The sequence below is a fragment of the Brachionichthys hirsutus genome, chromosome 18, assembly GCF_040956055.1.
Source record: "Brachionichthys hirsutus isolate HB-005 chromosome 18, CSIRO-AGI_Bhir_v1, whole genome shotgun sequence".
NCBI classification, from domain to species: Eukaryota; Metazoa; Chordata; class Actinopteri; order Lophiiformes; family Brachionichthyidae; genus Brachionichthys; species Brachionichthys hirsutus.
This window is the reverse complement of record NC_090914.1, coordinates 3,150,362-3,174,206: the sequence shown is the minus strand read 5'-3', so window position 1 is coordinate 3,174,206 and position 23,845 is coordinate 3,150,362. Positions and strand designations below refer to the sequence as shown.

The 23,845-nt window shown below is 45.1% G+C and overlaps 5 protein-coding genes across 7 annotated transcripts; 2 read left to right on the top strand and 3 right to left on the bottom strand.

Moving 5' to 3' along the window:
* The first annotated feature begins 121 nt into the window (after nt 1–121).
* Nucleotides 122–3,113, top strand: zbtb8a (zinc finger and BTB domain containing 8A). Its single transcript, XM_068752311.1, has 4 exons — nt 122–186; nt 1,048–1,919; nt 2,112–2,281; nt 2,465–3,113. The coding sequence occupies exons 1-4, from the start codon at nt 122–124 to the stop codon at nt 2,777–2,779; spliced, it is 1,422 nt and encodes a 473-aa protein (XP_068608412.1). The 3' UTR covers nt 2,780–3,113.
* A 2,717-nt stretch (nt 3,114–5,830) lies between these two features.
* hmgcl (3-hydroxy-3-methylglutaryl-CoA lyase) lies at nt 5,831–10,979 on the top strand. The gene is made up of 9 exons (XM_068751602.1): nt 5,831–5,926; nt 6,192–6,275; nt 6,437–6,544; nt 6,661–6,756; nt 6,859–7,007; nt 7,081–7,144; nt 7,249–7,437; nt 7,540–7,665; nt 9,830–10,979. The coding sequence occupies exons 1-9, from the start codon at nt 5,831–5,833 to the stop codon at nt 9,929–9,931; spliced, it is 1,014 nt and encodes a 337-aa protein (XP_068607703.1). The 3' UTR covers nt 9,932–10,979.
* A 125-nt stretch (nt 10,980–11,104) lies between these two features.
* Nucleotides 11,105–13,897, bottom strand: gjb3 (gap junction protein beta 3). The gene is made up of 2 exons (XM_068751603.1): nt 13,767–13,897; nt 11,105–13,316 (listed from the first exon to the last, which is right to left on the bottom strand). Exon 2 carries the CDS (start codon nt 13,246–13,248, stop codon nt 12,397–12,399), a length of 852 nt encoding a protein of 283 aa, XP_068607704.1. The 5' UTR covers nt 13,249–13,316; nt 13,767–13,897; the 3' UTR covers nt 11,105–12,396.
* Nucleotides 13,898–16,365: 2,468 nt separating this feature from the next.
* gjb10 (gap junction protein beta 10) lies at nt 16,366–18,373 on the bottom strand. Of its 3 annotated transcripts, none has more exons than XM_068751543.1 (2): nt 18,314–18,373; nt 16,366–17,902 (listed from the first exon to the last, which is right to left on the bottom strand). In XM_068751543.1, the coding sequence occupies exon 2, from the start codon at nt 17,814–17,816 to the stop codon at nt 17,025–17,027; it is 792 nt and encodes a 263-aa protein (XP_068607644.1). In that variant the 5' UTR covers nt 17,817–17,902; nt 18,314–18,373; the 3' UTR covers nt 16,366–17,024. The 3 variants fall into 3 exon arrangements, with proteins under 3 accessions (XP_068607644.1, XP_068607645.1, XP_068607646.1); XM_068751544.1 differs by having other exon boundaries at nt 16,366–17,853; nt 18,314–18,369; XM_068751545.1 differs by having other exon boundaries at nt 16,366–17,850; nt 18,314–18,366.
* Nucleotides 18,374–18,895: 522 nt separating this feature from the next.
* Nucleotides 18,896–22,042, bottom strand: ppie (peptidylprolyl isomerase E (cyclophilin E)). The gene is made up of 10 exons (XM_068752398.1): nt 21,985–22,042; nt 21,515–21,613; nt 21,378–21,421; nt 20,567–20,593; nt 20,342–20,423; nt 20,148–20,251; nt 19,939–20,062; nt 19,597–19,782; nt 19,355–19,497; nt 18,896–19,054 (listed from the first exon to the last, which is right to left on the bottom strand). Exons 1-10 carry the CDS (start codon nt 22,013–22,015, stop codon nt 18,986–18,988), a joined length of 909 nt encoding a protein of 302 aa, XP_068608499.1. The 5' UTR covers nt 22,016–22,042; the 3' UTR covers nt 18,896–18,985.
* Nucleotides 22,043–23,845: the final 1,803 nt, after the last annotated feature.

Here is a 23,845-nt window from a genome sequence, read left to right as displayed (position 1 = left end):
CCAGCCGGGTTTCGGTCTTTAGGGCTGAGCAGGAAGTGCCTTGGCTGTGTGGAACCCGGACGACGCACGCACACACACACACACACACACACAAAAAGAAAGCACAAACAATAAATTACAAATGGATATGGTGTCGGGCTCAGGGGCGAGCAGGCTCTACCGGGCGTCGGGTGAACCGAATCATCAGTGAGTATGGATGGATCGTCTGGGGGCTGTTTCACGGTTCCGGGGCGTAAAAGCGGGTCCTCGCAGCCCGGGGAAGGAGCCGCTCCGGTTCGGGCCAGCAGGCAGATCCTCCCGGAGCGCACGGGCGAGCAGCGGGCAATGAAAGCGGGCGCGCCCGTGCGCGTTTGCGTGACGGCGGGACACATTGTCTGACCGTATTATCCGCGGTTTGCGTGTCTGCCGCTTCGCTTCCATTGTGTGGCGGATGGAGCCTGGAGTGGGCGTCGCTCCGGGACAGGCTGTGGAGCGGACCCGCTTTTTCTTTCTCGGGGACTGCGGCTAATCCGGCGTCGTTTTATTGATCGATTAGTGTGTGAATCGGCACAGAGTAAGCCCGGGGGGGTGGGGGGGGGGGTTGCTTCTTCTAAAGACAGAACCGGGTTACGGTTTTATTTGCGCTCCCTATCTCGCGTGGTGCGTTTGGGGAGCATCAGACATTTCATGCGCGCTTTGGCGTCACGCAGCGTTGCGCGCAGGGTTTTTTCTTGTCACCCGATGCTCTCAATCTGGAGCCGGGTGTAGCCCATGATTAGAGGAAGACTTTGATTGAAGGCTCGTTCAGCCAATCATCGCGCAGAATGAAATCCACGTGGGAGGGGGGGGGGAGCAGGAGATGATCCAGTGTGGAAACAAAGGCAAGGGGGGGTCTCTACTGTGACCAAAGTGGGGCGTTAATATTTGGGCCTGCATTGTAAACACTGACAAAATCATGGGCCCAGTTATGAGGCTGTTAATTCATTCCCTGAAAGGCCGCTATTGTTTCATTGCGTCCTCCTGCAGAGCGATCTAAACCACGGCGCTCTGCCGCTTCGCTTTCCGCAGGCAGCCTCAGAGGTGGTTCAACACGGCCGACATCACGGTGGCGCACCAGAGCAGCCTGCTGAAGCAGCTCAACCAGCAGCGCCACCAGGAGCTCTTCTGCGACTGCAGCGTGCTGGTGGAGGGCCAGCTCTTCAGGGCCCACCGGAATGTCTTGTTCGCCAGCAGCGGCTACTTCCGCATGCTGCTGTCCCAGGGCCCCGACACGCTGTCCGACTCCGTCAGTGTCGCCTTCGACGTCTTCAGTCCCGAGACCTTCACCGTCATCGTGGATTTCATCTACTCCGGCCAGCTGGACCTCTCCAGCCACAACGTGATCGAGGTGATGTCCGCCGCCAGTTACCTGCAGATGAACAACGTCATCAACTACTGCAAGAACTTCATCAAGTCCTCTTTGGACATCAGCGTGAAAGAGGAAGACGCCGATCGCTGCCTGAACCTGTCCGAGACATGCAGCTTCACCAGCGGAGCGGAAGAGAGCTCGGAGCAACCGCAGCAAGGCCCCTGCTCTGATAGTCCGCCGCCAGCGCTCTGGACCCGAGACAACTCCAGATCCCACTCGGGCTTCATGGGGAAGGACTCCGAACAGGATGCGTCCGAATCAGCCATGAAAACTAGTCCAGGCAGCCCCGCTATTGAGCTCAACACCGAGGGAGAGGATCTGCAAGACCCTCAGGACCCTCTGTACACCTTGCCCGCATCAGAGCGCCGGCGAGGTAAAGGGGGAACCAAAAGGAGAGCGCCGAACAGCACCCAGTCCAACCACCATGAAGACTTGGACATCGAAGAGGCGAGAACACAAAAGGCTGAAAAGGCAGAGGAGCTGTACGCAACGCTACCGTCGACCGTGGGCATTATGGAACACTTTAATAAAGGTTAGTTTGACTACATGTGGAATAATCAATGGTTCTGTTACCTTTTTAGAGAACTAAGAAAAGCAATAATATACTCAGACTGGCAAGAACTTCACCCTCGGAGGTGACCGGGAATGGTGACATGCAGGGACCCATCAGAAAAGCAGAAGCTCTGGACAGTTTCACGTTCTTTTATTTCTTTTTTTTTTGCAGATTCACACCCAATCATGCGCTTCAAATGCCCCTTTTGCACTCACACGGTGAAGAGGAAGGCGGACTTGAAGCGCCACTTGCGATGTCACACAGGGGAGAGGCCATACCCCTGCCAGGCCTGCAATAAACGCTTCACCCGTCTGGAGCATCTCCGTAGCCATTTTGAAACTGTACGTTTGTTTACAACCAGGAAGATGTCACTTTCTGTCATTCCTGATAGGTTGAACAACTTTTATTAACAAAACGAGGCAAAAAGTTGAATTTAGTTTTCTCATATCTTCACAACAACCATTCCCAAACATGTTTGTATTGTTATTTATGATGGGGTTTTTTTGTTTCCTGTTTTGCCACAGATCCATCAAGCCAGGAAGTTGGTGTGCAGGAAGTGCAAGTGTCAGGTTACGGAGGACACTGGGCACGTCGTATGCGAAGGCACGCGACGCTACCGGATATGTAGCACATGCATCCAGGAAGTGGGTTGTGACGAGATGCCCTTAGACAGTCTAGAGGAGACCAATGAGGAGCCGGCCCTGCTACTGGGAGTGGATGGGGAGGAGGAGGGGGACACCAAGCGGAGCTGGATGCTGACCGATGAAGACGACTTGGCCGAAGACTCGGGGGCCGACCTAATCATCCAACAAGTGGACGACAGCGACGAGGAGCTGTAGTGACATGGAACAGTGGTTTATATTTTTAATGGACTTGGAGCGACAAGTGTCATTCTAAAGCCATGCAAGAAAATGCATGAATGAAACTAGAAAAGCACTCAGAGAGCGCAGACCTCCGCCGAGCAGCTCATTCCCCTCCTAATTGGATTCACACCGTCCACATGGTGATCTGGATCGTCATCAAAAGGTTCTAAATTGTTTCTTGGTATCTTCATACACCAACCATGAAAAGTAAAAGTGAATCGGAGTTGATGTGTATTTTTAACTGATTTTTGAATCCTTAAATGGGATTTTCAATGTTAATTAAAAAAAAGATTTTTACCGACTCCATTCTGGAGCCGATCCGGATGAAATTTGGTGGTGAGATAGAGGCCCCCACCAGACATGACTGTGTCAAATTACATAAACATCGGTCAACAATTCACCGAGATATTGAGGTGTTGGAATTGGATCTGACCTTTCAACTTTGACCCAGAAAACGTCTGATTGGTCAAGAGAGACTAAAGCCCGCCTACGCATGAAACAAACTGCGTTGCACCCCCTGTGGGATGAATCGCTCGACGGAGCTTTTAACAGTACTAAAGGAACTGTCCAAAGAGCTGCGAATCGGTACAACTAATCCGCTAACAGTGAAGATTGCAAGTAGCTGACGAATTTATGTGGGAACTGAAAATTGTGAATTATTTTAAGTGGCAAAACACCATCCAGTCTAACGGTGAAAGAGGTAAACAGGAAGTGACACAATACGCATAGATACGCAATACGCAAGAAACAAATTTTGTTCCTCAACCACTGACCCATAATCCAGGATCTCTTCTGGGTCATCACCAAAATGTAATCAGATGTTCCTGGTAACATTCCCAACATTTCCTGAAAGTTCCTTCAAGATCCGTCCAGAACCTTCTGAGTTATCTTGTTAGCGGACCGACAGACAGACAAACGATCCACGGATGATAAGGCATACATTGTGGTATATTACTTGTGTATAAATCAACTAGAATGTCTTAAATTTTACTTTTGAAGAAATTGTCGTTCAAAACAGAATGCTTTTTGTTAGTTTTCATGAATGATATGCCATATCCAAAGCATGCATATTCAGTGTTTTCTTTCCTTAATTATACTTACATGCTAACTGTTTCAAAGATGTGTAAAGTTTTTTTTCTATATGCATGGAGGAACAGCTTTTCTATGTTTTGGAACTCTTCTCTGCTGAGCAACACAATGTGACAGACAACATGACTGCTGTTTGCATAACCCTTTTAGGTTAAGGGCAGACTTTTCATACCCAAATGTGTTACAGTGGCAGTGCACGATGATATATATATCCAATTATAATTTATTTGATTGTTATTTGATAATTTGACTGATTGATTTTTGACACATTAAAGATATTTTTATACATCCCTGTGCTTGTGTCTTTCACCCTTTGTCCTTTTCAGTAGAATTAAAGTACTGCCAAATCTTACAAAAAAATTATAGAACGGACAAGAAAAAGAAAAAAAATACAATATTTATTTATGTACACATTCTTTTCAATTCATGTAATTTTAGAGATCATGTCAGATGCCGGTCCTCAAAGGAAAGCCGTAATAAAGGTAATATTTTCAAAGATAGCTATAAATTGTGTGTATACTGTTGAAGGTGACGATTTGATCGTGACTTTGCTGCTGTCGGAGTTTAAGTGACGGCAACATTCCTGAGGTGGGGAAGAAAAAAATCATTAGGTATGAAGTGAGGGAGGACAACACAAAGGACAGGGTGATGTGGAGAAGCTTGATTTGCTGCCAAAAGTACAGCAGTGGATGAGGTCTGACTCAACTGTTCACGTGTGACCTCAAAGAATGTCAAACTCACAAGAGTTGAAGTAAATCTGTAATACTCTAAGAGACACTTACAACTGAATAAACCTCTTGGACGGGATGCAAAGAAGCTTTAAACAGTAGTCCATTCACTTCAGATTCAACCTCCAAGGGTTACCATGGCAATGCTCCTCATCTTCTAGCCGGGCCGCATAAGAGGGATCACATCACGCATGTCCTCACTCAGAGTTCAATTCAAGAGCCTCTTGTTCGTTTTCAAATCAGTGAATGGTCTTTCCCCCTCATAGCTCTCTGAGCTTCTTCACCCCTACATCCCTGCTTGACACTTCTCTGTCGCTGCGCCAAAATTATGGAATAACTTAATTACCACATTGCACATCAGGCAATCCCCTTCTCTATCCACATGTGGATGTTTATGTTTCCTGTTTTTATTTACTAGTTATATGTTCCATTTATTCATGGCCTCACTTCATTTATTCATGCATGCACAGCACTTTGTGACAGCTACGGCTGTTTTAAAGTGCGTTATAAATAAAGTTGAGTTGACGGATGAATGAGAATCTACACTATCCTATGAGATAAGAAGGATTTTAGGTACATTTATCTCTTTTTTAAATACAGAATGTATATGGTTCCAACTAATATATCAAATAAAGGTATTTCAAATAGCAAATCCCCGGCACATAGATGGCGCCATTGAGGGTCTTCAGTAGCGTATCCAGTTCTCTACGCTTCCAGCCAATGTACACTTTAAAGAAAAAAATATTATTACTTTATTAAGATAACAAGAGTAAGGACAAATTCACAGTACAGATCTCACCCTTCAACATGACACAAAAATTTAACACCTTCAGAGAATCAAATAGAGGGAAATCTAACAGTGAGGAATATAATATCACTAACACAAATATAAGAAAGAATGAGAAGGGAAAGAAATAAGATTAAAAAAACAATAATAAAAATTATAAAAAATAATGATATACGTACAGGTAAATTCAAACTAAATTACAAATTACAAAGGGTTTTGAATTGAAAAGTTAAATTCTGCTTCAGCCAATGTGCACTGACTGTGACGACACTGGAACCCGCCTTACTCTGTCTCTGATTGGCTTATACCGTCTTAACTTCTAACCAATAGTTACCCGTTATATTGAACACAACATGCACTGGCCAATCAGAGGCAGAGTAGGGTGGACAACGCAAAAAACGTCACTCGAGGGGCTGGACCAATATGGCGGCAGTCATGAAGATTGTCAACAGAAGCGCTTTTAACTCACTAATGGGTCGGCAGTGTCTGGCGATTAGCTCTCCTGCAAGGGCGGAAGTGGTGAGTTGTTCCTGTGTCTTTTTACTTCCTGCGTGTATTTACTTCCTGTGTGTATTTACTTTCTGCGGGTTGTACTGCGGGCTTTTAGCTGGCAGGCTGGACACCACTGCTAGTCGGCTAGCATCAGCTTCTATATATGGCTAATTTAAGCCATCCTAATGTTGCGACTTAGCAGCTAGATAATTTGCTGCCGGTGTCAGGTGAGCTACTCTAAGAGGAACAAATAGCGCCACGCCATTAACGCAGGACGTGTTTGTGTGCGTAGGCCGGTGCAAGAGGAGAACGAGCTTTCCCAGGAAAGGTGAAAATAGTGGAGGTGGGACCCAGAGATGGCCTTCAGAATGAAAAGGTAAAGAATTCAATATTAAAGAAAATTAACATTGTTTCATTTCATTACTTAGCCTTACGCTGTTTCTGAACCATCGCTGTTGCTGCGCTTGTCTTTTACAATCAGGTGAACTGATCTCGGTTATGCTGGTTTCTCTAACTTGTTCCTGCTTCCGTTCTCAGACTGTTGTACCAACAGAGATAAAGATTCGCCTGATAGACATGTTGTCAGCGTCAGGGCTGCCAGTCATTGAGGCCACCAGTTTCGTGTCTCCGAGATGGGTTCCGCAGGTGAGTTTGTTTTCCCTGAAGAATTCAGACCCGAATGTCGAAACGCTCCGCCGGAGGACAGTCGGAACCGGAGTGCCTCGTTCGCCACACAGTTTTTGCTATGATTATTATGTTAGATGGCAGACCAGGTGGAGGTGATGAAGGGGATCTGTAGGAGACCCAGAGTGTCCTACCCAGTCCTCACACCCAACCTGAAGGGCTTCCAGGCGGCTGTGAGTGTCCAACATGCTCCCTCGACAGTGTGCGTCCAGCTTCTTAAACTGGAGTGTGTGTCTACAGCCTTCGTGCCTTCTCCTTGCTCCCGCTTAATACAGGTAAAGGCAGGCGCTTCGGAGGTAGCCGTATTTGGTGCCGCTTCTGAGCTGTTCAGTAAGAAGAACATAAACTGCTCCGTGGATGAGAGTTTGCAGCGCTTCGACGAGGTCGTGAACGCAGCCAAAGAGGCCGGCGTGCCAGTTAGAGGGTAGGATCACTGCCTCGCACTGTCCTGGAAGCACATGTACAACAACCTTTTTATCTATTTCTCTTCGCTACAGTTATGTGTCGTGTGTTCTTGGATGTCCGTATGAAGGCGAGGTGGCGCCTGAAAAAGTTGCACACGTGAGTTTTCCCCTTTGTGGATGGTTTACAAAGAACCGAACCGAAGCGGAAAATAAAAAGCCGCGCGTGCAAGCAGCTCAAGACTCTTGTCTCCTTTCATGCAGGTCGCTGATCGGCTGTATTCCATGGGCTGCTATGAGATCTCTCTTGGGGACACCATCGGCGTGGGGACTCCGGGCGGCATGATTAAGATGCTGGAAGCGGTGAGCCGAAAGGTGCCCGTCAGTGCCCTGGCAGTCCACTGCCACGATACCTACGGCCAGGCCCTTGCTAACATCCTCGTGGCCTTGCAGGTGATGCTATCGGGGCTTCAAGCGAAACCACTATGATGGTGATCTATTTATGGAACAGGAATTACTATTGATTTCAAGGTCAATCTTCCCTTTGCTTTGCAGATGGGAGTGAGTGTGGTGGACTCGTCAGTAGCTGGACTCGGCGGCTGTCCCTATGCCCAGGGGGCTTCTGGTAACGTTGCCACTGAAGATGTGGTCTACATGCTACATGGACTTGGAATTCAAACGGCAAGGACACTTTCCTCTCTCTCTGCTCCTTTATAATACAGATTAAAGATTCTGCTTCTGTGATAATGTAGAACCATGTAGAACCATCTGCCTGATTCAGTAATTAAATGTCCAAAAGCACGCCTCGGTATTGATCCTCCTCCTGAACAGATCTAAAATGTTATTCAATATTTTTCACAAAACCATCTCCATTTGATCAGAAATGTATTCAATACTTTTAATTTTAAATGATGTGATGACCTCTGTCTGTCTTCAACAAATGGTCTTTTATGCTTTTATTTTGATTTAACTTGTTATTATTTTGAAATTAGGAGTTTGCATGGAGTTATTTTTACACATTATTTTTAAAACAAGCAATAATTTGAGAGAATATAGCGAGGCCGGCTTTACATGAAAATCTATGCAGACCGAGGTTGGAGCAGTTTGCAGTGTGAGCGGTGAGTGAACAATAACGGGTACAAGATGGAATTAATGTGTGTTAATTTCAGCAGAACCATTTTAAAACTCTCAGAATAGACATACAAGGTCAGTTTAGTGCGAGTACTCATGGAATCTGTTACCAGAATATCAAGTAAATACGACGATGGGCTAAGAAATGAAGTCTATTCAGTGAGTAAAATTCAGACGGCTCAAGGAGAAACAGGCTCTCCATATTTTGTGGACCTAGTGTTGCTGTTATATTATTATAATCTTGATCACTCGCTTTTTTTCTGATGAATTTTAAAAATATATATCAAAAGGGAATAGTGCTTAACAGTCCAGCATGCTGTTGTTATTCTTGTGAAGTGGCCCAGCACGAGCAGCTGGATCCAGCACAAACTATGCTTAAATCTTAAATCTTGAATCTTAAAGAAGTCGACGCCTTTCTTATCTTGTATCAGACGGACGAACCTATTCTGCCCTATGAATAAACTGATTAAAGGTAAGATTAAATACTATGTAATTGCTGTGCTTTTGATTGGTTACGTCCAGCCTATTGTGATTAGAAACACGCAGCACTTTGAAAGTGAACCAATGTGTTTCCGTTTCAGAGTCATGGTGGTGGCCTACCAGTAATTGAGCCTCGTGCAGAATTATGGGTTGAGAGGTCACAACATGTTTAAACTGCTAAGCATAATTGTGCAATACCAAAATGTGTGCTCTTAATTCTCTTCATGTCCCTAATCACCGCCCTAGAGGGAGGCTATTATTATTAATAATAACCCAAAGCAAGAATGAGGTAAATGCTAATCGCATGCAGACAATACAATTGCAGACAGAATATGTTTAACACAAATTAAATTGATACATATATTGCTATGTTAAGATTTAGGCCTATAATTTTGTATTTTAGGGTCAATAGTTATGAAGGGGTGGAATTGTGTGTCCACTCCTTTTCAAAAGGAGTGAGCAAAAGTCTGCAAAGTGCAGCTACTTACTTCCAGTGTTTGCTTTAATTAGTTTACTTCCTCTTTCACATGTTCAGAGTAAATATTTAATTCATTCATTCATGTTTAATTGAATCGCTTGCAGGGCTGACGGGATAGTTTGTGGTGTAGAAGCAACCGTTTCCGCCGTACTGCAAAAGAAAAGAGAGGAGAGTTTGCTGAAGATTGACAAGCCAATTAATGAAAGGCTGGCAGAAATGAACAAATGAATGTGAGGGTGAGGGTATCTTAGTTTTCACTTTGATCCAAAGTTTGTGCACTTTAGTGTAACGTTTGCACTATGATGTAAAGTTATGCATCTGTTACATCCTGATGTGAATGCCGGTGTTTGCTCGATACTTTCAGACCTCAAGTCCTGTGTTTGTCCAATACTGTTGTTTGCTGCTGAAATTAAAGTATTATTGGGAACCTTCATTTGCTTATTCATATTTCTATTACCGCCGAAGCATTTATTCCAGAACACGAGAACATATACCAGCAATATGTTTATATAAAGATGTATCAGTGTTATGTTTTTATACAAAGGATATATTTGTTTAAACTAATTGACAGATCGATTTTTTGGGGGGATTGTTCCACTGTGGTGATTTGTTACGTAGTTTTATTCCTGTATTTCATTCAAACATTGATGTTTTAGAGGTCGCGTGTAGTCCTGGGAACTTGTTGGTGTAGATGTGTACGAACCCGGTTACACGCTCTTTGTTAAATTACTTTCTATCCCTCCATCCTCTTCTCAGGGCGTGGACCTCGCAAAGCTGATGGATGCTGGAGCTTTCATCTGTCAGACCCTCAACAGGAAGAGCAACTCCAAAGTGGTGCAGGCTACCTGCAAGCTGTAGCCTGACTGCGGAGCGTGATCGTCCATCGATCGAGTGTTCAGTTGGAACGTTTTCATTTTGGTGTTATTGAGTATTAGAACGGTACTGCAATATTTGGATGTACTGGACTCTTCCTTCGACCTTCATTACGTGACGGCTTGGCAGGAACAGTGCCTTAGGAACAGTGTCAGATCACCCTATTGATTAAAGAATGCCTCTTGAATGGTGCGCTCACGTTCTGGCTGGGCCGAGGGTAAACCAAAATGAAGCACAGACCTTGTTTAAAACAAATTGGCAAGTACAAATATCAGAAGGAACGATGACCTCCCTGTTGTCAGAGACTGGAGTGCTGTTTGGACTTTATCCTGCTGTACGTATCAGTCTTCATGCTAATCGTCAGCACAGAGAGCACCTATGGAAACGTTAAAAATGCCAACGTCCCGTGATCTATATATTTTAAACTTGATTTGTTTTGTGTGAAAGTGTTTATTTATAAATTGATGTATTTTATTTGAACATAAATAAGACTGTTAAAAAAAAGAAGAAGTAATTCTTGAATGAAATGAGCCACTGGTGTTTAAGTGTGTCGCGTTGTGATAACTCTATATAATCTGAAATAGATTTAAATCATATACTTTAATACTGGATGTGTGATCAATATCATTTCTCTCAACATTGAAATACAAATATAATTTTGAGCCGTCACTGCTCGTGTCCATTTTAGTACTTTTGTACTTGCTGTGTATGATTCAGAATAAACAATAAACTCTATCCTTGGCTGCACCTCGTAGAAACGAGACCGACAAGTCTGACTAGCAGACTGAGATTCTTGCTACGAGTCTCTGTAAAACTTGAAACCGTGCATGTTCAGGATCGGACGCATGAAAAGGCCACGTCGTCATGACTCACAGCTCATTCAAATAGCTAACGCTAACAGTCAAACCCGGTGATGTAAATGTTATTAGTCAGCAGCAACGGGAAAAAAGCCTCTCTACATCACCCTCAAATCATAATGCTACCAATCAGACATTAACATAAGGAAATAGTTATTGTAACTATGGTTAGGAAGAGCATTTGCCCACGTGTATTAAAAAAAAATGTTTTAATTGTGTACAAAAAGCATTTTTCAAAATGAAACAATGTTCCAGAAATATAATTATTTCAGGGAGGCACCAGCACTCGGACCAACCACACTCATGTTCAATAAATTTAATAAATTTAAATCTATAAAAAAAACTTACACGACAATGAACAAGTGCAGAATAAACATTTCCGTCCGGTGTCCCTGTGGACAAATGGGGACCGTAATTGCTGAATGAGCCGCCTTGCTTGTCCAGCCTTTCCTCCACCTCCTCTGTGCTTCTGCTCGCACCACTCATTAAAAAAAGGCAGCATTCCTTTTGCCTCGTTTAAAATCAACAGTGGCCTTGGGACGAGGCAAGTTTGTGTACAAGAGTGTCAAAGCGCAGGCAGACTATGTACAAGACCAAGTATATGCCCGCCAGAGCTTCCAGTAAAGAAAGCCTATGACGATGAGAATAAAATGCAGTAACAAGACTCATTTTGCAGCCAGTCTGTGAACCTTCAAGTATTTTGTAGCAATAACTTTATGACTTTGGAGTTTCCACAACTGTTTACATCCTCGGATGATCTTCTCGGGTCATCAGGAAGGCAAAATTTGAGGAAGCTGATGTCAGCTCGTTTAAAAGCCCAGAGTGGAAGGGATTTAAGGGCAGAAATGGAATGTAGTTTTTATTAATATATATATATATATGCAGTACATGTCACTCATGTTGTTTTTGCCTTACGCAGAGAGGTATATTTACAGAGTCCTCTTATGTGTAATCCACCGTGTTTGCGCTGCCATGTTTCTATGGAAGCCCAGAAGCTGAAACTGGCTCTAGAGAAGACTTCAAGCATCTTAGTGTGTGCTATAGGGGGGGGGGGGTGAGAAGAGGTCCCTAGATGCCACTAAATCCTGCACTCTGGACCTTTAAATTAGAGACCACTGAGATGTACGTTTGACATTCAGTGACACCACGGGAAGGGGGGTGAACACCTCTCCCAGGTGTGTCCCGCCTTCTCGTGAGCAGCCTTTCGCCTTCCTTCCCCTCCCTCCCTCCCGAGAGAGAGAGAGAGAGCTTTCAGTGGAATGTTCCGGTGCAGGTTAAAGGGTGAAGTGGAAAAAGGTCCACAGGCTTTCATTGTGTTCATAAAAAGAAATAAAACACCCCACGTATCAACAACGAATCACTTCTACAGTAGGTGACTTTTAAATATTGTGGATGTTGACTTGGAAACTAGCGTTCAAACAGTCTTGGCTGTGGCCCACAGGAAGGATCCGGTACTGATGACTCAACTTCCAGACACACATTGTCGTTTGTTTGGCTCATGGCTCTGAGTTCTTTCTGAGGTTTGTCATTGGGATGCAACCCAAGCACTGCCTGTCTCTCAATCTTCAGCACGAGTTCAGCTTCATTTTCCAATCATGAAGTCGAGGAGAGATTCGGCGCAGACGCTCGAATCTTCTCTTCAAGCTTGATTCCAGTCGGTCTGAACGCCGACTTGAAGGACGGAGGCCTTTCCTTGGGCTCCGCCCTCAGGGGAGCCACGTCGTAGTTGTTGAACAGGTCGTCGCCGTAGCTCTCGCGACACGCTGGCGAGCTCCGATTGCGCCGCTTCATCTTGTTGGCGATTCGCACGATGCGCTTGGCGACGAGATAGACAATCTCGCAGATGTTGAGGATGATGCACAGCGCCGACGCGCCGACCATGAAGTAGGTGAAGACCTTCTTCTCGGTGGGGTGGCCGATGTAGCAGTCCACCAGGTTGGGGCAAGGCTCCACCGCGCACTTCACCAGCCTCGGCAGGTAGAAGCTGTCGTAGATCCTGTGGAGGATGTAGAGGAAGGCGATCTCGATGCCCGTCTTGGCGAAGAGGCTGATCAGGTAGGTCCACCACAGGCCGCCGTGTTTCTTCGCCGTGTTGTTGTACAGCTTGCTCTGGTCGCCGTGCTTGGCCTGGAACTTGCGCTCTCGGTCTTTGCGGTACGACACGTGCATGACCACCATGAAGGACGGGCAGGTGACGAAGATGAGCTGCAGGGCCCACAGGCGGATGTGGGAGATGGGGAAGAAGTGGTCGTAGCAGACGTTGGCGCAGCCGGGCTGCTTGGTGTTGCAGTCAAAGTCCTTCTGCTCGTCACCCCACACTCGCTCGGCCGCCACCACGTACACCATCACGCGAAACACGAAGACCACAGAGAGCCATATTCGCCCGAACGCCGTGGAGTACTTGTTCACCCCACTGAGGAGGCCTTGAAAGGTCTTCCAGTCCATGTCCTTGGCTGGCAATCAAACAAGTCTTCTCTGAGGGCTCTTCTCTTATTTGTGGTTGTTCTTCAGACCTGGATGAAGCAGAATGAAGAATGGGTGAACGTTCTCGTTTCACTCAAGTGTTGTCTCACTCAAAGCAAACCACAAATCAGATTTTATCCTTTAAAAAAATTAATCCGTTTATTTTTCTTTCCAAAGCTGATTGAACGTGAAAACATTTCCCACCGGTGTCATTTATCAACCCAACCAGTATCACAGTTAAAGCCAACGTTATAGATTTCGACCATTTGTCTGCGTAATTCAACGGCAAAAACACTTTTACGCAAAGCCGGGTGCGCCATTTACGCATATTTCCTTATACAAATTTACATGCTTTTTTATATATTTTCTTTTCCTAATAATTTAAATTTGGTTCACTGCCGTATAAAACCTTACAAAGCAGCGCAACAGGAACCGATCCATCCGGATTAAGCGCGACGCGAAGTCATCTTATTCTCACCGCAGTGAGTTTTCCCACTTACCAGAAACGGGCATTAGTCCATCGTTAGATGGACGCGCAGTTATAAATAGTTCTGGAACAGCAATTGTTTATTTTAATGCCGTTTTAGTCCTTTAACGCGCAGCTTGGGCTCCTTCGACAGGTAAGGAAACTGCGCGTAGAGAAATGCGCCCGTGGGTGTGGTTAGAGAAGAAAGGCTGGAGCTGAACCAGATGTCTCTCTCTCCATGTCCCTCCCTCTGTCTCTCTGTCTCTCTGTCTCTCTGTCTCTCTCTCTCTCTCTCCTCTCACTGGCAGCAGGACAGGTATCATATCAAACTTTACAGGAACCACTTCTAGACACTTTGTAGAGAATATACTGGAGGGACATTTCTTTTAATTGCACAATAGAGTCCAAAAATGAATGTTTAGCATGCCCCCCCCCCCCCCCCCTTCAATCATTTGAGGGATGTTTCAACATTTCTAAAACGACAGATTCCGGCTTTTAGGAAGAATCATCTCCGTGTTCCAACGTATCCCCGTGACGTCACGCTGTCAGAAGCAGGCACACCCTTGGGGGTGGGGGTGGAATTCATTTTGTTTTCTCTCACTGTTTCCTGAACTCTGATGAGTTCTGGCCTTCTTGGAATGCAGCTGGTTTTGTTTACGTCTGAAGCTGTTGTTGCAATTTTTCAATTTCCTTGTTCCTGAATCATTTATCTCTCAGACTATTCTACATTTCAACCCCCCTTCAATGCTGTTGTATTGTGTGTGTGTGTGTGTGTGTGTGTGTGCTTTGTTTAACCCCTACTCCACACCTCCATCCTCCCTGTCAGATCATGCCGAGGCTTTTGTCTCCACTCTGCTTACCACCCCTGATTTCTACACCGCCTTTGTGCCAGAGACGGCCAGTTCTCGCAGACAGTAAAAGTACATGTCGGACTTGTTCGTACATCCCGGGTCTCAAGTCAAGGCAGGTTGATTTGTGCAGTGTTACTCAATGCATTCACGAAGAGTCTCAGTGGTCGCATCAGACAAGAGTCCACAAACCCCTAAAAAATTAAAACTTCCCGTCACGTTACTTTTTCTAACTATTACATTCTTTTCAATTCTTATTTATTAGCCTGCGGTATAAGAACAGCTGACAGTCTTTCATTCATTTTCTTGATCGGTTAATCTGTAATCCTGGTCGGTGGGGGATCTACTGGAGGCTATTCCAGCAGTCTAGGGGCAATAGACCCATTTATTTCACACCAAGACACTGGTAGTAATTCGGTTGTCTGGTAGCGCATGGATACACACAGCCAACCTTTTTTTATGTATATATATACACATTTGAATAAATAATAAACTCTTTGCAAGGTAAAAAGTAAAGAAATGTCAGAGCTGGAAGAAACTCTTCAGCTCCAAGTCTTGCAGCTCCGAGCTAAAACTCTCAGATGTGCTTTTCAGGAGAAGCTTTGAGGATAAGAACTCATTCATTTATTGTGTAGGAACAGCTCCATGGGGGTTGGGCGGGGGTGGGGGGGGGCTGGGGGTTGCTTCTTAAATCCAGATGAAGAACTGGTCCAGGCAGTCTGTTGGGACACACCTGGACTGGAATGTACCAGTGAGTCAACTTCTGCTGCTTACAAGTCTCAACGAGACGGCCCAACACAACAGAGTGAACTCTTTTCACTCGTTCGTGTTCCGAAGAGAAGAAGGAAATCAGCAACAACAACAAAAAAAAAAAGGAAGCAAGGACGGAAAGAAGGGAATTAGAGGGTCTGGTTGGGATAATGGCTGCTAGTGGGTTTATATGTTGCACTGGGCCCCAGAGAAAGTCGACGTCATTCCAGCTACCACACACACAAAGAAAAAGGTCTTTACGCCATGCACGTGCTTTTTTTTTCTTGCCGCCTGCCCCTTACAGAGGAAATGAAAAAGGACTTTCTAGCAGCAACAAGTCTTTCCTGAAATGGAACACCGGCTACTGTGATGATCCCCAGACCTCACTCGTGAATCCATTTCAGTGGAATGACTAATAAAAGAAACATATTTATGGGACCAATGAAATCAGCTTGGTGGTGGAGCGTGCAGGTGATCCTTTCACTGTTTCTTGAAAGGCACTTTGCTTCTGTTTGACTTTTTATAATCTCATTCTTTATCGCTTCTCAGCAGCCCGGACTGCATTTTTTATACTCCTGTACGTTTTTGCTGGGGATTCGGTCATTTCAAAAACCCCAACGTGCCTCAACACCATAAGAAACTCTGACCTTTTTTTTTTTTTTACTCTCGTTCCTGACACGGGTGGAAATAGTTTGTCAGAGGCTGAATGGACCAACAAATTCCTACAGTGGGTGGCTCAGACACGTCAGCGGGGATGAATCAAACCGGGGTGGGGGCCGCCTCCTGTGCTCCTCTAAATGTACTAATCAACCTAAACAGTGAGGTTGCTGCTCCTAGCAACGCAGAACCAACGCCTGCATGGAACACATGGAAAAAAAAAAGCCTGAGATTTGAGCCAAACCACAGAACTCAAGCCGAGCCTACAAATCCTTTGCTGCTTTACGTTGTTCTTCATTTCTGTACTTCAGTACAGCAGTGGCTGGATATATATATATATATATATATGAGAAGAAACACATTTTAAAATATGAAAATGATCTTTAATCACAAACATTCATCCAATCTGCACTTCACCTTTTGTGAAACGTGCACATCCCGATGCCATTAACTGCGTTTGCAACACTGTAAATTCGGCTTCACTGCGCTCCTCAGCAGTTTAAAACGGTAACATGTACAGCAGCGCAAGTCAAAAACCGCTTGATAAATTATTCTAAGTACAGTATCAACAACAACAACAACAACAACAATTCGATATGAGTATGTGACCGAGGGGGGAAAAGATGCAGCGCAGAAATAAATGTCTGGAGACTGTGGGCCCTGAGCTGAGGGAAAAACTTAAAGAAAAAAAAAACCCACATGTGTTTGTAGAACCAAAACTTTTCAAACCACGGTGACTCATGTAATTGGTATCAAGGCCAGATTCGACAGCACGCCACACAAACCTGCATTTTTTGTTCTGCCCCAAAACCCACAACAGTGAGATTCTAGATGAAAGACTTATCAGCCAGAGTTCCCGACTGTCTGACAGCCGGCACAGAACCAACAAAGAACTGCTTCGGTCGTAGTTCGGTGCCCGAAGCAGAGAAAATGCCTTGCTGACAAATCATTTCAGGAAGTGCCTGTGAATTCAGGCGAGGCAAAATCCCTTTGTAACGTCCTTTTGTCTCAAGTCTTTGGCCTTTGTTCGCCGCATCTCAACACACGGCGACGCTGTACGAGGGCGCGGGCGTTTGAGGGGAGTTCTTGTCCTTCACCTTCAAACTATTTGACGCCATCAAGTTGCTTCCGCTGGAAATGGTGTTGGTCATGTCGTGGTGAGAGTGCTGGACTGTGTGGAAACACTCCCGGCAGCGTTTCCCTATCAGGTAGACGATTTCTAAAATGGAGAGGAGGATGCAGACCAGGCTGGAGACCACCATGAAGAGGGTGAAGATCCGTTTCTCAGTGGGCCGAGAGATGTAGCAGTCCACCACGTTGGGACAGGGCTTCTGCTCGCATTTGATGAGCGCCGGGAAGTCGTAGCCCTCGTAGATGTGGTAGACGAGGTAGACGAAGGTGGCGTCCACGCCTATTTTGAAGACCAGAGTGAGGACATAGGTCCACCACAGGCCTCCGCGCTTCTTGCCGGTGTTCAGGTAGAGACGGTGACAGTTTTCGCCATACTTGAGGCGATTTTTCCGTTCCCTGTCTTCCCTGTATTCGACATGCATGCCCACCAGGAGAGAGGGGCAGGTGACGAAGATGAGCTGGAGAGCCCACAGCCGGATGTGGGACACGGGGAAGAAGTGGTCGTAGCAGACGTTGTGGCAGCCGGGCTGAGCCGTGTTGCACTTGAAGTCTTTTTGCTCATCCCCCCACACCTTCTCGGCCGCCACCACGAACACCATTACCCTGAAGAGGAAGACAACAGAGAGCCATACGCGGCCGAACGCCGTGGAGTACTTGTTCACCCCACTGAGGAGGCCCTGGAGGAATGCCCAGCTCATGACGAGCGTTGCTCACAGGCACCGTCTTCTCTTCCTGCTGATGGAAGACAGAGGAAGCTGAAAATGGCAGATAAAACTCTAGGTCTCTACCAGCGGAGAACAAAAAAGAAAAAGAAAGCAAAAAGAACCGTGTTACTCCAATGAGAGGCTTTAAGAGTACAAAATAAATATTAGTGGTAGGGCTACGTCTAAAATACACATATTTATGGCAAAAATATAAAAAAAACATAACAGGAAATAAACAAGAAATAAAAGCAAAAATAAAAACACAAACATGTATTCAAGTAACTTCACACGAGTATAATCTCTCTTCCACTGTCGTTCACACGGGGGCTGGTTTACACGCTCTCAACTTTATACACTCACGCGCAATTGCGCACATCCTAAAACAGCCACCTCAAACAAAACAAAAAACTACGGAGATCGGCAAAGCCCGAAAAAGTTCACCAAGTAATGGATTTCCCCAGAATCACACGCATCGAATTCACAATACTTACAGTTTAAACGCCGCCGACGCGGGTCCGAGTCGGAGCGGAGCTGCAGGATCGGGATGAAGCTCTGCGAGGAGTACCGCGGCAGATTCCGCAACAGACGACGGGAGTGGAGTGGAGTGGAGTGGGTGGAGTCGTGTAAGGTTTGTTGCCATCTGTTTTTTTTGTTAGGACTCAACCTGATCAGGTGTGCCCCCCCCCTCCCTCTCCTAACTCTATTTGTCTATTCAAATGAGAACTGACGGAGTTCGCGTCTATTATTTCTCAGATTAGGATTATTCCGAGAAAAGACGCAACGCGGGTCAAACGGGCTGCCTCCACGTGGCCGTGGAGGTTACGGTCATTGTTCAGAGCAAGCCAGATTTTATTTTAGCGTGTCTGTTTTAGTTAATAGTGCATGAAATGTAACTACATAAAAATGAATGAGCAACAAAGGCAACATTTGATATACGTTTTTGTTTTACATGTCAAAGTCAGAATAATAAAGAACTACGATGTTCACGGGTTATTATACAAGTCTAGAGGAGATAACGCAACGATCAATCATGACATGTTATTATAGAAACATCAAGATGGAGTTTATTGTCTTAAAAAATGTTTATTTAAATATTTACATATCAGATATGACAAATCAGACATGGCAACCGGCTCCAGACTCGTACGAACTCTTCTTTGCATTCACATGGATTCTCCACAGTCAGAGATGATCACTTTCTGCTTTGGTTTGCCGTCTTTAGTTCCCTGAGCCTGCAGAGAGAGAGAGAAAAAAAAGAGAGAGAGAAATGCTCTAATGTTTTCTGGATTTTGCTAAATTAATATTAAATTAAATTAACACTGAATCTGAATAAACGTTTGAGTTCCTACTTTTAAAAGGATAATTATAGTTACAGCAGTTTTTGTGAAATAAAATCAATACTCTCCAGCTTTTGTTAACATAGTGAAGCAATTAGCTACGAACACTGTTGGGCTGACAAAGCTTTATCATCAGAATTCTTTTAGGTTTTAGTTTATTTTCTAGAATTAATTAAAATTCTGCAGTCTCCCAACCTCCATCGCACGGACCACATCCATCCCCTCCACGAGGTCTCCAAACACCACGTGTTTCCCATCCAGCCAGTCTGTTTTATCGGTGGTGATGAAGAACTGAGAGCCATTGGTGTTTGACCCAGAGTTGGCCATGGAGAGCTGCCCTGTGAGACCAGGTTCGCCGAGTTAAACTCGTGATCTGCTAGTCGAGCTAATTCCCAGAAAGACACACGCGCGCCCGGACCGATCCTTGTAAGCCTCACCTGGGGCGGTGTGTTTGAGGACAAAGTTTTCGTCGTCAAACTTCCGACCGTAGATGGACTTGCCGCCGGTGCCATTGTGGTTGGTAAAATCTCCTCCTTGGCACATAAACTGAGGGATGATGCGATGAAAGCTGCTGCCCTTAAAGCCAAAGCCCTTCTCATGCGTGCACAAGCAGCGGAAATTCTCTGTAAAAGACATTCGTTTCGGGGATGAAGATGACGACATGATACACATTTGTTTTTGTTTTACTCCGGTAGAATTCATTCACTAACATTGCTAATTATTAGACAAGAAGATTTTACATCCTGTGAAGATGTGAGCCTCACAGCACACACACACACCTGCCGTCATGGGAACAATGTCAGACCGGAGCAGGAAGCGTAATCTTCCCGCTGGCTTGTTTCCAATCTTGATATCCATGTAGACCTGGGGATTGACTCGGCCCTTTTTAGCCGGGGGCTCGCCCTGAACAAAGAAATCACAAGGTCACCATTTTAACAGTTATAAGTCAGAGACACAGAGATGCTTCAGAGAGAGAGAGCCCGCTCGCCTCCTGTGCTGCAGTGCTTGTTGCGTCTTTGCCCGCTGCCTCTCCTTCAGCGTCCTCTATGGTTTTCCCGGAGAAGTTCTTCAGCCAGTCGTCGTCCGACCACACTGAAGCAAAAGAAAAGTTAACATCGGCGCCAATGATTTAGAAGACCGTTCAGGGAAAAGGCTTATTAAAACTTGGTTTTAGTCACTGACCTGGTCGAGAAGAGCCCTCTCTGATTCTCATCGGCTTGGCAGTGTTGACTCTGACAGTCCGTCCAAAGAGCTCAGACTCATTCTGGCAGAGAAAAAAGAAAACACAATAACATGAAGAGAGAAAAAAGATACTCCATATTTGGAGCTTTCAAATCAATTGAGAATGATTTGTCTAATACACAGATATAAAACAGACATTAATGTGTCATAAAGTCATTAACTCACCATATTATCAATAGCTGCTGCAGCATCCTGCAGAAGTATTAACAGATTAGGAGAAAATACATATTTACCAATAAAATAGTTACATGTATAGACAGCCTTAGATTCCGACATGTAGGCCCCACGTTTCTCTCAATGCTGCAGCACAGGTGGGAATCACCTTTGCTGCCCCCTTCACTTGTGTTATTTCTAAGTGAATTCATCAATGTGTAACATCACACTGCTTGTAAATGCATAAAAGGGTCCAGTGCATTAAGAAGCTCAGCTGCGGTGTGTAAAAATGTTGTATGTATATGTATATATATATATATATATATATATATATATAGTAGGGGTGCAACAATACCTGTATCTGTATCGAGGGATTCATGATAGGGGCCTGTTTTTGTTTAATATGCTGCTGAGAATATACCCCAGAAGATGGGTATGGTATCGCTTTTATTCTGTTAGGAGCCATTTATACTCTGCTACAAAGAATGCACCACAGAAGGGTGATTTCTCCATCAGATACATTTAATTTTTATTATTAGTATTTTTATATGGTGCTAAGTATGCACAGCAGAACATACAGAGCATCAGGTACAGCTGCACCAGATACATTTAATTGAATTTAAAAAAAAATACTTTTGAGTTGAAACAAATGGTTGTAATTTTAATAAACTACAAGTAAAAAACGGGCATGGAAATGTCTCTTTTTGTGACAAAAATGTACCGAACCGTGATTTTGTGTATCGCTGCACCCCATATATATACACATTTATATACACAGAAAGAGCGACTTTAGTGCATGCATTTGTAAACATCTGATACATACCTCAGCCAATTCAAACTCGATGAAAGCAAATCCTCTGTGCTTTTCTGAAAATAGAACGCAAGTCACATTACACTGCTAAATACTTGTCAAACTTTGAGTATTTAATGTCACATACAAAAGAGAGCAAATAGTCTTACCCGTCTCATAGTCCAACGGGATCTGGATGTCTGTGATGTCGCCAAACGGAATAAAGGCTGCGTGTAACACCTTCTCATCCACCTCCTCTGCCAGGCCACCTGATAGAAACGCACCGCACTGAGACGAGGACAGCCAGACCGCACGGCTGCGTGTACACTGCGTGTATACTGCGTGTATACTGCGTGTATACTGCGTGTATACTGCGTGTATACTGCGTGTATACTGCGTGTATACTGCGTGTATACTGCGTGTATACTGCGTGTATACTGCGCGTATACTGCGTGTATAGTCGGAGGATTATAATACGTTCGGGGGGTTTAGCTCAGGATTCACTGCACATCTGGAAAAAATTAACTTTCGTTTCTGGCGAAACTATGGAAAGCTTAAATGTGAGACTTCACAATTTTTAGGAGACACTTTCCCTCAAACCGACAACATTTTTACGATTTATAAGGAAAACAAAACTTACCAACATAAAGCACTCGCTTGTTTGCCGCCATGTTGGATCTGACCTTTCAACTTCGACCCAGAAAACGTCCGATTGGTTCAGAAAGACTAAAGCCCGCCTCCGTTGCGCCCCCTGTTGGATGAATCGCTCGACAGAGCTTTTAACAGTACTAAAGGAACTGTCCAGAGAGCTGCGAATCGGTACAACTAATCCGCTAACAGTGAAGATTGGAAGTAGCTGACGAATTTATGTGGGAACTGAAAATTGTGAATTATTTTAAGTGGCAAAACGCCATCCAGTCTAACGGTGAAAGAGGTAAACAGGAAGTGACGCAATACGCTCCCGGAAAACGTAGTTTAAAAAAACTTTATTAGGATAACATGAGTTATCACTTCTACATTACACAACAAATTCACGTCTCCAGAGAATAAAATAGAAGGAAATCGAACAGTGAGGAATATAATATCACAAATACAAATATACGTCCAATAGGAAGGAAATGATGAGAAGGAAAATAAATAACGGTACTGTTGTTTCCAGATTTGTATTACAAATATAGCAGTTATCTGCTACAAATTCAAATCTACTTTTCATAAATTCATTTGAAGGATAAATGTTGTTTATGGTTTTAAAACGAACTTCTTTACGTTTTGGGGAAATTGGGAATTTTATGTAATTTGTTCGAATAGATAACATTTCAGATCTCTTTGAGAGTGACACGGAAAGGGAAAGACCTGCAGGGAAACACAGAACCCAACTTGACCCACAAGAGCAAGCAAGGCAACGGAGGCAAGGAAAAACTTCCCTTTAACAGGCAGAAACCTTGGACAGAACCTAGGCTCATAGTGGACGGCCATCTGTCTGACCGGCTGGGTTGAGAGAGAGAGAGAGAGATAGATAATGAGAGAGAGAAGCAGACAAAAACATGAATAAGACTGGAAATGCTAATGCCGGCGATGTGGACATCAGGTCCACGTTCTGCAGCACCACGGACAGAAGGACCTGAAAGAGAAAGAGGGACAAACAGACGGAGAGAGCACAAGACTACGGGGACTCTGTTTATATATGTGTGATAGAGGAGCTCACCCATGAGCCCCCAGGCCCTGCTTCCTCACTGGAAGGCATGTCGGTGGGATTGAGGAGGTCTTCGAAGTAGTCTCTCCACCGATCTACGATGTCTTGATTCGAGGTCAGCAGCGCACCATCCCCACCATACACAGTGTTGACCGTGCACTGCTTCCCCCTCCTGAGACGCCGGATGGTGGTCCAGAACCTCTTCGAAGCCGTCCGGAAGTCATTTTCCATGACCTCACCGAACTCCTCCCATGCCCGGGTTTTTGCCTCAGTAACCGCGGTAGCTGCGCTCCGCTTGGTTTGTCGGTACCTGTCTGCTGCCTCCGGAGTCCCACAGGCCAAAAAGGCCTGATAGGACTCCTTCTTCAGCTTGACGGCATCCCTCACCACCGGTGTCCACCAAGAGGTTCGGGAATTGCCGCCACGACAGGCACCGACCACCTTACGACCACAGCACCGATCGGCCGCTTTGACAATGGAGGCACAAAACATGGTCCGCTCGGACTCAATGTCCCCTGCCTCCCCCGGTACATTGTTGAAGCTCTCCCGGAGGTGGGAGTTAAAACTCCTTCTGACTAACAAAACACCACTCGGGTTCCGATCAGGGGGGCCATTCCTCGCAATCACACCCCTCCAGGTCTCACTGTCATTGCCAACATGGGCGTTGAAGTCCCCCAACAAAACGAGGGAATCCCCAGAAGGAGCACTGTCCAGTATCCCCTCCAAGGACTCCAAAAAGGGTGGAGTCCTTGGAGGGGATACTGCGTCCGTCCCCCCACCCAAAGGCGGAGGGAGGCTACTCTCTCGT

Excerpts from the sequence above, each read along its gene's own strand:
- ppie (XM_068752398.1), bottom strand. The coding sequence starts at position 22,015 with ATGGCGGCAAACAAGCGAGTGCTTTATGTTG. Across the intron at positions 21,614-21,984 it reads CAAGCGAGTGCTTTATGTTG|GTGGCCTGGCAGAGGAGGTG; the intron begins GTAAGTTTTGTT and ends CGTTTCTATCAG. Across the intron at positions 21,422-21,514 it reads CCCGTTGGACTATGAGACGG|AAAAGCACAGAGGATTTGCT; the intron begins GTAAGACTATTT and ends TTCTATTTTCAG.
- zbtb8a (XM_068752311.1), top strand. The coding sequence starts at position 122 with ATGGATATGGTGTCGGGCTCAGGGGCGAGCAGGCTCTACCGGGCGTCG. Across the intron at positions 187-1,047 it reads TCGGGTGAACCGAATCATCA|GCAGCCTCAGAGGTGGTTCA; the intron begins GTGAGTATGGAT and ends CGCTTTCCGCAG. Across the intron at positions 2,282-2,464 it reads TCCGTAGCCATTTTGAAACT|ATCCATCAAGCCAGGAAGTT; the intron begins GTACGTTTGTTT and ends GTTTTGCCACAG.
- gjb3 (XM_068751603.1), bottom strand. The coding sequence starts at position 13,248 with ATGGACTGGAAGACCTTTCAAGGCCTCCTCAGTGGGGTGAACAAGTAC.
- hmgcl (XM_068751602.1), top strand. The coding sequence starts at position 5,831 with ATGGCGGCAGTCATGAAGATTGTCAACAGAAGCGCTTTTAACTCACTA. Across the intron at positions 7,008-7,080 it reads GCCGGCGTGCCAGTTAGAGG|TTATGTGTCGTGTGTTCTTG; the intron begins GTAGGATCACTG and ends TCTTCGCTACAG. Across the intron at positions 7,145-7,248 it reads CGCCTGAAAAAGTTGCACAC|GTCGCTGATCGGCTGTATTC; the intron begins GTGAGTTTTCCC and ends CCTTTCATGCAG.
- gjb10 (XM_068751543.1), bottom strand. The coding sequence starts at position 17,816 with ATGAGCTGGGCATTCCTCCAGGGCCTCCTCAGTGGGGTGAACAAGTAC.